General features: G+C 39.8%; 1 protein-coding gene across 1 annotated transcript in view; it reads left to right on the top strand.

Moving 5' to 3' along the window:
* The window catches only part of LOC115021174 (CUB and sushi domain-containing protein 3-like), a 205022-nt gene that overhangs the window by 114911 nt on the left and 75903 nt on the right, over nucleotides 1-14208 (top strand). Inside the window, 4 exon segments of the mRNA XM_029451384.1 lie at nucleotides 4393-4517; nucleotides 4753-4849; nucleotides 6142-6246; nucleotides 14022-14140. Of these exon segments, the coding sequence (XP_029307244.1) occupies nucleotides 4393-4517; nucleotides 4753-4849; nucleotides 6142-6246; nucleotides 14022-14140 (446 nt within the window).

Genomic DNA, 14208 nt, shown 5'->3' with positions numbered 1-14208 from the left:
GCATCACCCCCAGCGGCAGTGTGCTCGTCCAGAATAATGGATACAGTTTCATGAAAGCTTCAACTAAAAACACTATGCTCAATTACTAAATCTCACTTTATGGGAAATGATGGCATCAGACAACATTCTCCTGTGAGGTACCTGTGTTTCAGAAGATGCATTTCCAGCTCCTTGTCCAGCTGTGATTGACCTGGCTCGTCAGGCAACGCTTGTTTTGCTTTTCAATTTCACAAATACAAAGCTGGTGAATTAAGGCTTTGCTGTTAAGTTGTGCTCGCACGGCGCTCTATTGTGATTTAATTAGCCTCGCCTGAATGGCCTCCCTTGAATTTTATGGAGTTGAATAAATAGATGTTTTTGTTTCTTTCCTGGTGAAGTATGACTGGCAGTACTTTGCAGTGAGATTAAAAATTGTTTTAAGTAAAGCGGATGGTCTCAATTTTTCAGTGTCATGTGTATGGCAGAATTCCTTTAAACGTCTGCGTACGTCACCATTACATTACGGTAGTAAACAAGGGTGTTTTACAGATGACAATACAAGTAAAGTAAAGGGAAATGCTGATACAACAGGTGAGACACCTTGTGTTCCCTGCACAACTGAGAGCAAGGCAGCTGAATCTCTCACTCAAACTACATCACTACCGAAAATCACGACTGCTTAATATTACATAACATGTCACAGATTGCCATGATTCATACTCAGTGTGCCCACTTGATGGAACTCACTGTTGGCTTAAACACTTTTTTCAATATGTGTCAACAAGTAAACAGTGTCATACTGAGCTTGTTTTTAAACCGTGGATTTTTGTTTTGAAATGGCCTCCAAAGACCAATTAAAGTGTCTCAGTCTGGGGGTGTGTGTCAAAGCCGGGCCAGAGTGCCTCTCTGGAGCAAGATGTCTTGAGGTCATTATACCTGTGGGATTTTTAAATTTCTGTATATAACTGCCAGTTTGACTAACGGTGTATTTATAGCACTTATATTTCTTTTATCAAGAAAATAAGCATTACAAATGTTAAGAGCAACATATTGAATTCAAAATAAGAAAAAATAAACATCGCACCACCCACCCACTCCAAAACATTAAGACCCCATACAAAAAGCAATTTGTGTTTGGTAAATATATTTATTTGTCATTATACTGTGATGGTGTTCTATTTTGCTCACTTAGTATTATCCATAATGAGTTTGACCAACTGGTTAATATTGGTCATTTCTTTTAGCCCCCACAAAACACAATTTTGCCCTGAGAACGGGAGCAACATTTCCTCCACATTCAATTCCAATTAGACGGTCCCACTCAAACGTTGGGAGAGCAGAGTTATTTGAAGTTGTCTTCACTGTCTTTCTTAAAACTAACCTTAGAAAATTGGCAGCGGTTAGGGTTTAGTGCTTAATTATTCTAAGAAAGCTTTAAGTTTGCATTTAGAGGGAAGAGTTCATCTATTGCTTATAATGAAAAGAAAGCTAAGATTATGTAGATTTAGAATTAGTGAATCAGGTTTTACTGTATATCATTTAAATCCGGTGCTAAAAAAAATTATAAGATAATTTCTTACGGCTGTTTTGACTGCATCATTTGTATATGTAACATTTATAAGATGCCTGCATCCCTAAAACAAACAAGTAAAACAAGCCATCAGGAATATATATACTTTACATTTTTAATTTAAGTAGCACATGTGATGGTGCACACATTATATGTGGTATATGTGGTGCACACATTATATGTGGTACACGCATTAGGTACACACATTATATGTGGTATATGTGGTGCACACATTATATGTGGTACACGCATTAGGTACACACATTATATGTGGTATATGTGGTGCACACATTATATGTGGTACACGCATTAGGTGCACACATTATATGTGGTACACACATTAGGTGCACACATTATATGTGGTATACACATCAGGTACACACATTATATGTGGTACACACATTAGGTACACACATTATATGTGGTATACACATTAGGTACACACATTATATGTGGTACACACATTAGGTACACACATTATATGTGGTATACACATTAGGTACACACATTATATGTGGTATACACATTAGGTACACACATTATATGTGGTACACGCATTAGGTACACACATTATATGTGGTATACACATTAGGTACACACATTATATGTGGTATACACATTAGGTACACACATTATATGTGGTACACAAATTAGGTACACACATTATATGTGGTATACACATTAGGTACACACATTATATGTGGTACACACATTATATGTGGTACACACATTAGGTACACACATTATATGTGGTACACACATTATATGTGGTACACACATTAGGTACACACATTATATGTGGTACACGCATTATATGTGGATAAGTTTTGATATCTTAATTAAAACACTTTTAATTAAAAGTTGCTGCATATCAGATGGTGTTAAATGGTGTCTCATAATGTGTGTACTCCCTACGCCTGTCTACCTGCAGTAACTCTGACATATGAGCCTGCCGCAGATTGAGATGGGTGTGGAGCATCCATGCTTTTATGAGTGTCATGATTTCTAATCTTGCTCAACCAATTACATTAACTGACAGCTCTGGGGACCCCAAGGAGCTGTTAAATTATACTGAAATACTGTAGGCTCTTTCTGTGCAATGTGTCTGTTGCCTGTTGTCAAGAACGTGGTCTCATGTTGGAAGAATTTAAGTCCTATAAACTAAAACAGAACTATATTTTGTTATTCCTGATATTCGGTGCGTGGCGCAAATTTATTTGAGTTCACCCCTCTCCTTTCCTCCACTCTGTCTCTGACTGTAGGTGTGTGTCACCGCCCTTCGCCAAGTACAGCGGCGGAAGGAATGTGAATGCGCAAGGCAAAAAAATAAATATATATATATATTTATTTATTTATTTTTAAATTGCTTTATCTACAAACACTTTTGCTGACCCCCCCTGTAGTACCTGTCGCAGACCCCCACGATGAAGACCTATGCTAGTCTAGATATTTACAGGCATTGACCTTCATGTTTCATTTGCAGAGCAGCATTCAAAACAATTACACATGCGGTTCTCCTTCGTCTTTATCCGGGAGTAAATCAATACTGAATACTTTGCATGTGACGCACAATATCTGAAGATGACATCACGGTGTGACGGTGATTATATGAAAGTGTGATTGCTCCACTTTGTGAGGCACAGTATAGAAGTAATTTTCTCTAATGTGTCAATTGGAGTGAAAGGAACAGTGTAATCACTTTGGCCCGATTCTATCATGTAGATATGACCTGTAAAATATTGATGAGTTTGACATTGTGGCCGGCTGATCGCTGGAAATGTGTTTTTCCCCCACTTTATCTGACAGTGTCGTTTTTCTTTGTGATAAATAGCATATTTTCTTTTTCTCATTTTGTGTCTCCCGTTGTCTTTGACATCAAACCCTCTAGTGGCGGATGGAAATTGAAAACAGTAATTATCATGGACCTGTACAGGTTAAACCATTGACTTCATTGTGAGAACACGTTGTCCTACTCAGTGAACCTCTGAAGGACCTCGTCCACGCTGAGTGACAGCTTTGCTTATGGTAGTAAAACAAACAACACATGCTGAGTTACTTTTGGTTGTTTTAACCTACAGTTCACCTCTGCATCGGGGCTGGGGATTGGTGCATTTTGCTCTGTGTTTTCTTTTGTGTAATATTTCAAAGGACTCTGGTCTGCAAGGCCGGGTTACTACAATCCTTAATGGACAAAAAGTGGGGCCAAACACTGTGTAGAAAGTAGCTGATCTAATACAAGGCCAATTGTCCCCGTCTGAAGAGCTATGATGAAAACTGTTATGGCCCTTTTTCCATTTTGATTCTTAGCCATGCTCAAATATATCACCGTGCCTGAAAATGTCAGCACAGCCTGGCCAGTGACTCCAATTCACCATTTATCTGAGAGCCCAGAGCCGTGACAAATATGTTACTTGTGCTGCTGGTGCTGTAGAAACAAGGTGCACTTTAAGAGGAATTCACAATTGAAATATGTGATTTCTGTGTAAAATAGCATCAGAGCTGTGTGAATAGAGTAAGAGGCGAGTGTGCTGCCAGGCAAAACTCCAGAGGTTTTAAATTACAATAATGTCATGTGGACAAGGATGCAATGATCTGGTTTAAAACTAAACTAAAGCTCTTTTACATTATATATCGAGTAGATTATCACGGCTGGCTATCCTTGGAGTCCATATAATTACATTATTAGAAGTTGATTTTACATTTCCTCATTTAAAATCTATGTATGAGCCCTGCCCACTCCTGGCTCTGCAAGTGTGTGAGTGCAGACTTCAGCCTGAAATTTGTCGTGACTGACTCGCTTTCTTTTTCTCTCTCTTTCTCAATTTGTTATACCTTTTGTCTAGTTCCTTGCGGCGGATTGTTAACTGACCGCAGAGGCACTATCCTCTCTCCTGGATACCCAGAGCCGTACGCCAACTATCTGAACTGTGCCTGGAAAATATCTGTTCCCGAGGGAGCCGGCATCCAAGTGAGAGGACACAGATGAAGATCTTAGTAGTATAATGTGTGATGAGAGATTAAAAGATGTTTTGGGTGGATTACATTTTTATACATGGTCTGTATCATTTATATAGTTTCTAATATTTATTAAAAATCTATATATTTATAAACAGCTAGCAGTTTTGCTCTTTAAATCATAAAATGTATTTGTGTATTGTTCATGCTTTCGTTAGCGTTTGTATTAAGGTGTCTTTGTCTTTTAGATTCAAGTTGTGACCTTCGCCACAGAACATAACTGGGATTCGCTGGATTTCTTCGACGGGGTTGATGGCAATGCTCGAAGGCTTGGTAGCTACTCAGGTAAAACTGATACAAGTGAATTTTAAGTGCCGTCTCCCTCTTGAATTTCAATCAGATGTCACAAGGCCCCAGCAGCAGACAGATGTGGTGATGGAGATGATGACATTTGGCATGTCCTTTGAGCATGCTGTCTGAAAACCAGTTAAAGAAGTCAAAGAATAAAACATGTCCCTCGTCCTTCACACAATATTCCTGTCTCTAAATTAGAGATCTTCATAATGTCGCTCCTGTTTCAGTCTGAAGTTTTACAAATGTAGTGTTGCCTTAGGGCTCACAATAATGAAATTGGTGCTCTTGCCACCTGGTAACCTACGAGAAACAGGCCGTCACATCAATTTAGATGCTGGATCCTGGTATCAGAGGGACTAGTGTAGCATAATGACTTCGGCATAATCGGCTTTATGATACCAGGTATCACAGTTCTCAAGTGGCGGATATCTCATTTTGGAACTAAACTCTTTACACATTGTAATAGCTCCACAGCACAGCTCTCGCTGTGCAGGACAGCGTGCGATTTGAAAAGGCTAAGGCATTTTAAATGGTTAGCAATCAATTTTATCTGGGGCTAAACTGATGAGGGTGATTATGAATAATATGTAGAAGTCGCCATGCAAATTGCCAAAGAGATACGCGTGGAATAGAGACTATGATCCTAGAATATTCTGCAGTGCAAATTCAGTGTTGGAATTATAGATCCCGCTCGTGTTCATGGCTTTAATTGTGTGGGTCTGACTTCTTTGACTGGAGGTCCAAAGCAAGTGTTTAACATGATTTACACCGTAACATGTGTAACAGAGACAGCAAGTGTTATCCATGTTAAATACATTGTTGTTGCACATCATTGACTGTTGTAATTATTTTCTATTTATATCTATTTAATATATTTTTTAGAATGGACTCTGGTGTGTCATTTATTTTCCTTCTGCGATCTGTGATTTATTGTATTATGTCAGGCACTTTTCACTTCATTTGTACCTGCTGATTTACTCAGCTACTCTCATTTAGCAAGGTAAAGCCAGTGTCCAGACTCATAGCAGAATGTGGCTCTTGTTAATATAAAGAAGTGCAACCCAGAGAATAATTTCACAAAACTACAGCAGAATTATTACTGTATAGATACAGTAATAATTCTGCTGTACTTTTGTGAAATTATTATGTATATTATAATTATCTATGCTGCATATAACGGAACTAAACATGTGTTGTACATGTCCACAGGTTTGTGGTGGTCTTACATCTGGAATATGGACTTGACATGGTCTCAACTGTCTTCTGTATTTTCTATAATAAAGGTACAACAATTCCTCAACTGCTGAACAGCACGTCAAACAATCTGTACTTGACCTTCCAGTCTGACATCAGTGTGTCCGCCGCTGGCTTCCACTTGGAGTACACAGGTATGAGGAGAGACGGCTTGTCTTCCTGCCTGCCTGTCAGTTTGATTCTATGTGTCCATCTGCCACCACCTCCAGCTGCTGCACAAAGGTAAAATAAGTAAGAGGGACAGCGGGTCTGGGTGGCACAGTTAGACATAGAAAGAAAAGGTGTGAGTTTAGTGAGTGAGTGGAAGTTTAGCTTCACACTCCCAGCCTTTGTATCTGCCTCTCTTGCACTCCTGCATGGTATTCCACAGCGGTTGTTTTTAAAGTCCTCCTATTGCTACAAGCTACTGGACCCACATCCTTTTTCATTTAGGGACTAAATGTACTCATCTCTCAGTGGGGTATTCACTTAGGGGCATATTTGCAAAGGAGCATGCTGAACATTTACCATGCAGTAATATTTAAGAAATGTAGCTGGCCCCAGTGGAGCGACTGATTTACTAAGTCTTCCTATTCAAAAGATGGTGTAAATGAAAATAGGGGTGCTGATCTGCAGGTAATACATGGAGCTCTTCTGCAGATATTTAATAATGCAGTCCTTTGTGGCCAATTTCCCCACTGTTATTTACATCTCAGGCACTTTCCCTTTGTCTCTCTTAATGTCAGGGTATGTTATTAGTCTCTCTTAGGTTACATGGATTTTAAGTTGGTACTTTGTTTGTCTTCTCCTCACATTTGTCCTTCTGCTGGCGTGTTACTTACCGCTCACCTACCCTACACATAAAAGCATACTAATACTAAATGTGTGACTACGGGAGACCCATTGTCACTCATTTTTAGTGATGTACATCGAAAGCAGTGAGAAAGGGCAGCCATGGGAAAAGTAAGAGTGGAGAATCATTCTTAAGATAAAATGGGAGGAAGTGGATGACAAAAAGGTAGGAAAGAGAGGCCTTGATAAGAGCCCTACTAACATAACCAACTTTAAGATCCCATACACAACCTAACTTAAGAAAAACATGGCTTTAAGCCCACTCAAGCTAAAAGTTAGTTCCCACAAATGTATTGCAAAAAAACATTGCTGTCACTGAGCCTATCCTCGCTGTCAGCCGTGTCAGTCCACAAGCATCATAACACTGCGGAGAACAACTTCACAGTGATGTCTCTCTCAGTCAGCGCTTCGTTTCCACAACACCCTCCTCTTTCCTGGAAGCACTACGTAACTGTGTCTCTCTGTGGGCTCTTTCCTTTCTGCACTAATCCCCTCCCCCACCACCGCTACCTGCTGCTGAGAATCACTTCAGTTCCATGTCTCACAGTCGGCTCTTTCCTCTTTGCCACTGCTGCCCTTGTAAAGTGGATTCCCTGATGCTGTCAAACTCTTTTTTCCTTTTCCTGTTGCTTTTCACATTTGTTAGCTTGCCTGCCATATGGGTCCACTGTCTGCCTATTGGCAAACATGTGTGTATGTGTGTTTAAGCCATGTTGCTTCTCTTTGGAACTACTCATTAAGTATTTCAGTTGTTGTGGTCTGTGTCTCTGTTTGTATTGTATTGATTGTATGTTGTCCTAATTACAGCAATCCTCTAAATGGTCATCTAGATGGTTGTATGTGTGTATTTTATTTCCAGTCTGTGCTTGGTTTGAACCACCCATTTATTTATTTTACACTTTCCAGTTTTTAGCTACAAATGAATGCTCTTAATGCTCAGTACAGTGGGAAGTGGCAAGAGGGATTGGCACAGACCTAGCCAGTCAACCATCTGTTTTAAAATGTTTCCTTTGGGTGATTGTTATAGTCCATTGAGACCAGTTATAGAAATCTTGTATACCCACCGTCACTACAATATCGTCAGAGCCAAACCAGCTCTCTTAAGGCAGACAGTAGCCTATGCTATAGTTGAAAACAAAACTGGCATCTTCTCACAGGCAATATGGCAGTTTGCATCCCAAATAACGTCTCACACTGAGCTTCAATTGCTGCAGTCTGCAGAGGCCTACATTATTTCCACATGAGCTACATGGAGTGACTGTGACAATAAAATGAATCGATTCTAGACAACTTGGAAACAAATGAATTCCCTGAAACAGCCCCACAATCTGTCAATACATTTTTGACTATACATCTAATTTCAGTCATTCCCGCAAAGGACAATATGACACTGCTTATGGAGATTGCAGTTTTCTGTAAATGCTAAGCATACAACATATAATCTTCTTTGTGGAAATGATGCCCTTTTTAAGTAAAATATTATCTGTATCATAGCTAAACCTTGCATACTCATTAAAGAGCAAGAGCAGCAATTGCCTGGGGTCTCATTTATAAAACAGTGCATAGGATCCATACTAAGTGCACTTGTGCGCAGAAGCTGAAAATGACATGTGCCAAAAAATAACCCTATTTATAAAACCGTGCACACACACACACCTGCAGGCAAGGTTCGCTTTATAAATCACAGTCCACCTAGAACCATTCAGCCATAAGCTGTCAATGCAAAGCACCTCATGAATGTGGATGCATAGAAATGAGCCCGATGATCAAAGGTTCTTTACGGTGAGTCACGGCAACATCCGACAGGAAGACCCACACACAGAAATCGAGGTGCTTGTGTGTGAGGAGGTCCCTGAACATTCATTCCCTCCTTATTCTTCCATTCACGTAGTCCTTGCAGTGCCAGTGCATGCATCATGCAGCATTACCAGTGTCACCACAGTATTTATATGGTCACAGCAATCAGACTAATTACGTCACCACTTGCCAAAACTATAAGGACTATCTGTAGTATCCCCCATCCTGGGATATCATTTGAAAAGGGAAGTTTGATAGGTGAACACAAGTAATGAATTTGTTATGGAGAACTTGGCCTACATTATGATTAGGACTCATAATGAGAATATGGGGTGTAATGATTGTGCGAGAGCTGTCACCGGCTTTATCCAACAGATGTGCCGGGTGAAGTGACACGAGAAGGCAAGAGTGCGTGTGCCAGCCACTGCAGTGTCTCCAGTGCACTATGTGTGCCTGACAGCATAGTCATGTTCACAGCAGTGATTTTACACACGGACACTTTAAGGAAACTAAAATTGTACGTGGTGATACACGCACAGTATTAGAAGAGAAATATTAAGCTATATGAAAACTATTCATGCTCTGTTCTGCAATTCTTTAACGCTATTTATTGTTATCTTTCATTTCTACAACCGATGATGATAGAGAGATCATTGTAGACAGTTAACGTGGTTGAGATGAAAAGGACTAGTAGATATCGGGGAAATGGAATCCTTCCACCTGCCACTTCCCGGCGTCCTCCTAGCATTTGAAAAGCTGCGGTGTGCTCAACAACTGAACTCGAGTGTCAGTAGCTTACAGTCCGGTCCTCTCTTTCCGACCTCCAGGTAGGCAATGTGATAATGAGACAGCGCTGATGAACTATTGAGCGGAATTTGATTTGAGATTTGAGTTGGCTTAATCTTTTAAAATTGAAACGTGCTGATGGAATAGTTATGTCTCACTAGCACAAATATCACCGCTGGTTTGAATGTGTATGATTAAGTGGATCTGTAAGTGTGATATGGAGTGAAATTAAAGGTGTGAAAGGCATAATTTTACGTATGAGTGGCAACCGTAATGTAAGCCTTGCTGCAGGAATTTACACTTCAATTAAATGTAAAATGAATATGCTCTGGTCTTTGTGTCATGTGTTAATCGGTATATACACTGTGCAACTCTTAGGCCTGTGCGAAGCCACCAGATATGTCACTGGATGCAAGTCTCTTCTTTTTTTTGCTGTGGCAGCTGTTGTAATTTTTTATGTTCCTGGAGCAAGCTGATGTCTCCATTAACAGAATGTCTTTGAGAGCTGTTGGAAATGTAGTTCTTGGATGGATGTTAACTTCAAATGCAGATGGAAAACCTGAATAATTAGGTTTAAAGAACACGCAATTTGTTTACATGAATTGAAAAGTGGATACTCAGCCTTCTTACCCATTGATGGGTTAAGGAACCCGAAAACGCTCGATGAATTGGTGTTTGCATGCTTGGTGTACTGGAGAGGAGAGAGTTGTGTGACATGTACTAATTGTGATGGACAACACTGGGATTTAACGTAATAGGTTCATGACCCTCTGCATTTCTGTACACACTAAACACCAGACGTTAGGTGCACAGCAGGAATCCTCACGATAAATACTTAATTCCGAGATATCTCTCCTTCCGACCCACTGCTTTTAAAAGGATGAAAGAAGCTGATTTGATTTATGATTATTGAATTCCACACTGACTCCAGCAGCAGATACTGAAATTCCAACCATTAGTATATTTATCCTGCTCAAGCATCTTTATTTCAAGTTGTGCTGCACCCTGACAGGAAGTTTTTTATGCCTCAGGTCATCAAGTTTCAAAAATGATTTGCTCGCTTGTGCACATGCTCCCCACAAACGACAGTATTTGTGCCAGGTTTCAGGAAATGTGAGTTATGTGTCAGTTTTGTATTATGTTGGTTATATAAATGTAATAATGGCATATTCATAGTATTCATTCAGTGATACTGCCTGAATAGGTGCATTTTACCTGCTTGTCAAACTGATTAGGTTGTTTTTCTTTATTTCTGAAGGTAGCAGAAGTTTGCTGTTCAATGATGATAATGAGAATGATGAATGAAGAATGATGAGGATCAGCATACAGAGAAAGATAATGATGTGATATGTGTGATGATAATCATTACATTTCATTTTTTGATAATTGAGAGAGATAATGTTGATCTTGGAGCAACATTTAAAATGACATTTACTACATCCTGTCATCAGCCTCTCAGTCTCATTACCTTCAAATATGGATGTATTGCTCAATTTTTAAGATAAGATTTATTTAATGTGAATAGTTGCACAACAGTCATCAAAATGTTACCTATATAGCCCAATATTTCAAATCACAAAAGGGGGCTTTACTATGTGTACAGCATACAACACACTCTGTCCTTATACTATTGCTTTGGTTAAGGAACAACTCCTCCAAAAACCCTCCAATAGGGATCAAAGGGCAACTATTCAGCCTCTCACACATAAGTAGAATGGGACACAACCAAACCTTGATGCTCACATGTTGTAAGGAGGGGGTACAGGCAAGCATGATAGCACATTTTGCTCATTAGGACCAGGGCTATATATGTCGATTGACAGTGAGATAGAGCAGTTGGTTTGTGTAGCCTCACCTAAACTACGCGTCACTAGGGTTACATGGCTGAGGCATAATGTAACTTAAATTCTCTGCTCTACTCTACTCCTCCCTACTGTGCATGCCACCACACACCTAAAGTATCTCTTCCTTATCTAAAACTCTTAGTTTGCTGTGCTGTTTACAGTGTATAACAACAGTACAGTGCTTTCTAAACGTGTAGCATTGATGTGTACCCTTACAAAGAAACCTCTTTTCCACTCGGTACACTATTCTTTATTGTGTGACCTGCGTGATTTGCTTCTGCGTCTGCCAAAAAGCTTTCATCTTCTTGGTATATTTTATGCGACCAACCTCCACCTACTCTGTTGAATACTAAACACTTGCTGTTCTCTTTACAGGTACAACATATTGTTGTAATAAATACATTTATGATAACTTCCATATTAAATTAACAACAGGTGGTACACTTGGGCCGTAGACCAGCTTATAACTGTTGACACAGGCTACTGACATTTCATTGGCTAGACATCCTTTTGAAAATATGAAGCATGTTTGATACGAACGGGAGTGGGTGTTGACCTTCTCTCATCAGGGGGACAACAGTTTATGCCAAAATGTGTATTCTGACAATTTGACTGGAACCCATCTGGATCTCAACAGGAACCAGGGCCGTCTGTTAGTGGTAACCTGGCCAGAACGTAAAGCAAGGTCTGTTTGTGCCCAGTTAAGATCTGGCACAATGCCTCTGGCTGTGTAAATTGGATCCTTACGATGAACGTTTGACATGATTGATATGCAGGCTTCAATCTATGCTCGCCATCAAAGTGTTTACTGGCCTCAGGTTTCTGTTGAAGGCGTACTGTGCGTACTGACACTCTATGAAGGTTTGGATTCAGTTTATTTCTGGTATGCTCTGTGTGACATGAATACAGTATATAGATACACATTTACACTTGTTTTTGTTCCTGTATACAATGCAAGCAGTTTCAACAGCATCATGTATTACAATATTCCACCAATCCTATATTCACTTTCACTCCTTGAACCACTATTGAAGTAAAGATGCACTGCTTTCTAACCGTTTTACAGAACACTGCAAGGGGAAGGCTGATAGTTCAGTGAAGACACATGATCATTTCATGAAACCGTTTAATGTATAGCTGCATTGTGCTCTGATGTCAAACCTACCTATGGCAGCATTTTCTTTATAGCAGTAACCAGTGCTTTCAAGAAATGCATCACCAAATCTCCTTGAATCAATTTCAAAGGCATTTGACTTTGTCAAAGTCTTACTTTCATTTAAACCCACATATGACAAAGCTTCAAAGAATCCACCCACTCCCGTTGTACAGTAGCTCTTCTTTAGTTCTTCTTAGCATCTGTGAATATCTGTCATATTGCTTCCTGCTCTGCGCCACTTAGGTTACTGTCTCCTCCTACCCGAATATCTTCTCTAAATTTCACTAGATGCTCAGTGGAGTGGCCACTCCCGCTATTCAGTGCTCTGAAGAGTTGTCTATAAATTGTTCTGAATCTTTTGTGGCCCTTTTATCTGCCATGTTTACATTCATACACCCACTTATTTACTTTGAGTGGGCTTGTATGTGAGTGTCAGACATTTGAGAGTATTTGTCTTTTCTGAGGGCTGTGTGTCTGTGTTATCTGTGTGTCTGTGTTATCTGTGTGTCTGTGTGTCTGTGTGTTCTCTCTACCTCACATCCTACGGTCTGCTTACTAATTTTGTGTCAAGGAGAAAAGTTCTGCATGAATGTATATGTGCTTTTAAAACTTATTTCAAAGATCCCATTTCTTATGTATTACTGTTGCAGCAGCAGCAGCAGCAGCAGCAGCACAGCACAGCAGCCACTTTCAATACAGAATTCAAGCATCCTATTGACAGAGGACTTGTGCTTTTTTAAAACTGACAAAATAAGCATTATTTTCCAATGCTACTTTTCACTGAGTAACGGCGTTATGCAATGGGGTATATTAATAATGAAGTAAAATGTGAGATGTTTGCTTCTCTGCCTGCAGATGTGCATGTTTAAGCATTTGTGGAGTCGCCTCCAGGATAAATGAATCTGAACCTCTTATATTTTCTGTCTGTAAAAGTGACTAGCTTACATTTAGCTCAAATACCAGTACCATACATTTATATAGCCCATAGCTGCTGGGATCACCATTGCTTTTAAGCTATTAAAACACAATATCAGTCCCTGGGAACCTGGCAAGTGTCACTGTAATCACTTTGTTTCAATGGAGGCCAATGCTTCTGTCGAGCAATACTTCAGGGATTGCTTTGTAATTTCACAGTGATTGCTTCAGATCCCAGTCAGAAGGATTTTGCGATTTGCAGCCACTAGTAGAGTAGCTTTGTGACTTGTCCCAGTTTTTAAATGTTATGATGAGGGGAAATGGAAAAAAAACAGACTTACTCAATTATTATGCAATTACAAGCATATTAAAATGTTTAAGCGTTTGGTTTTAATTACATTATTCCATTTTCTCTTTACATATTAGGTGATTAAATGTATAGGTTGCCATTAATTGTACAATGGATGTTCAACAATGAAACACGATCAAATGTGTTGAGCAGTTGCATTGTTGGACTGTGCCCATATTGTGCAGAAGAATGATCGCTGTCCACACTTGTGTGTTGTGACTCTGTCCTAAGCAATAGGTTTGGATTCGTGCCCAGAGCCGCTGCCTCCCAGTAACGGCCAGAAAGTGGGTGACCGCTACACTGTGGGTGACATGGTGTCCTTCCTGTGCGATCAAGGCTTCTCGTTACAGGTAGGTGAAAGCATGCAGGGCTGGTAAAGCAGATTTTCAGCTCTCTTATGGTTATGATAAGTGAATCA

This window comes from Cottoperca gobio, chromosome 16 (genome assembly GCF_900634415.1).
Source record: "Cottoperca gobio chromosome 16, fCotGob3.1, whole genome shotgun sequence".
NCBI lineage: Eukaryota > Metazoa > Chordata > Actinopteri > Perciformes > Bovichtidae > Cottoperca > Cottoperca gobio.
The sequence above is the reverse complement of the archived record's forward strand: the minus strand, read 5'-3'. Positions and strand labels throughout refer to the sequence as shown.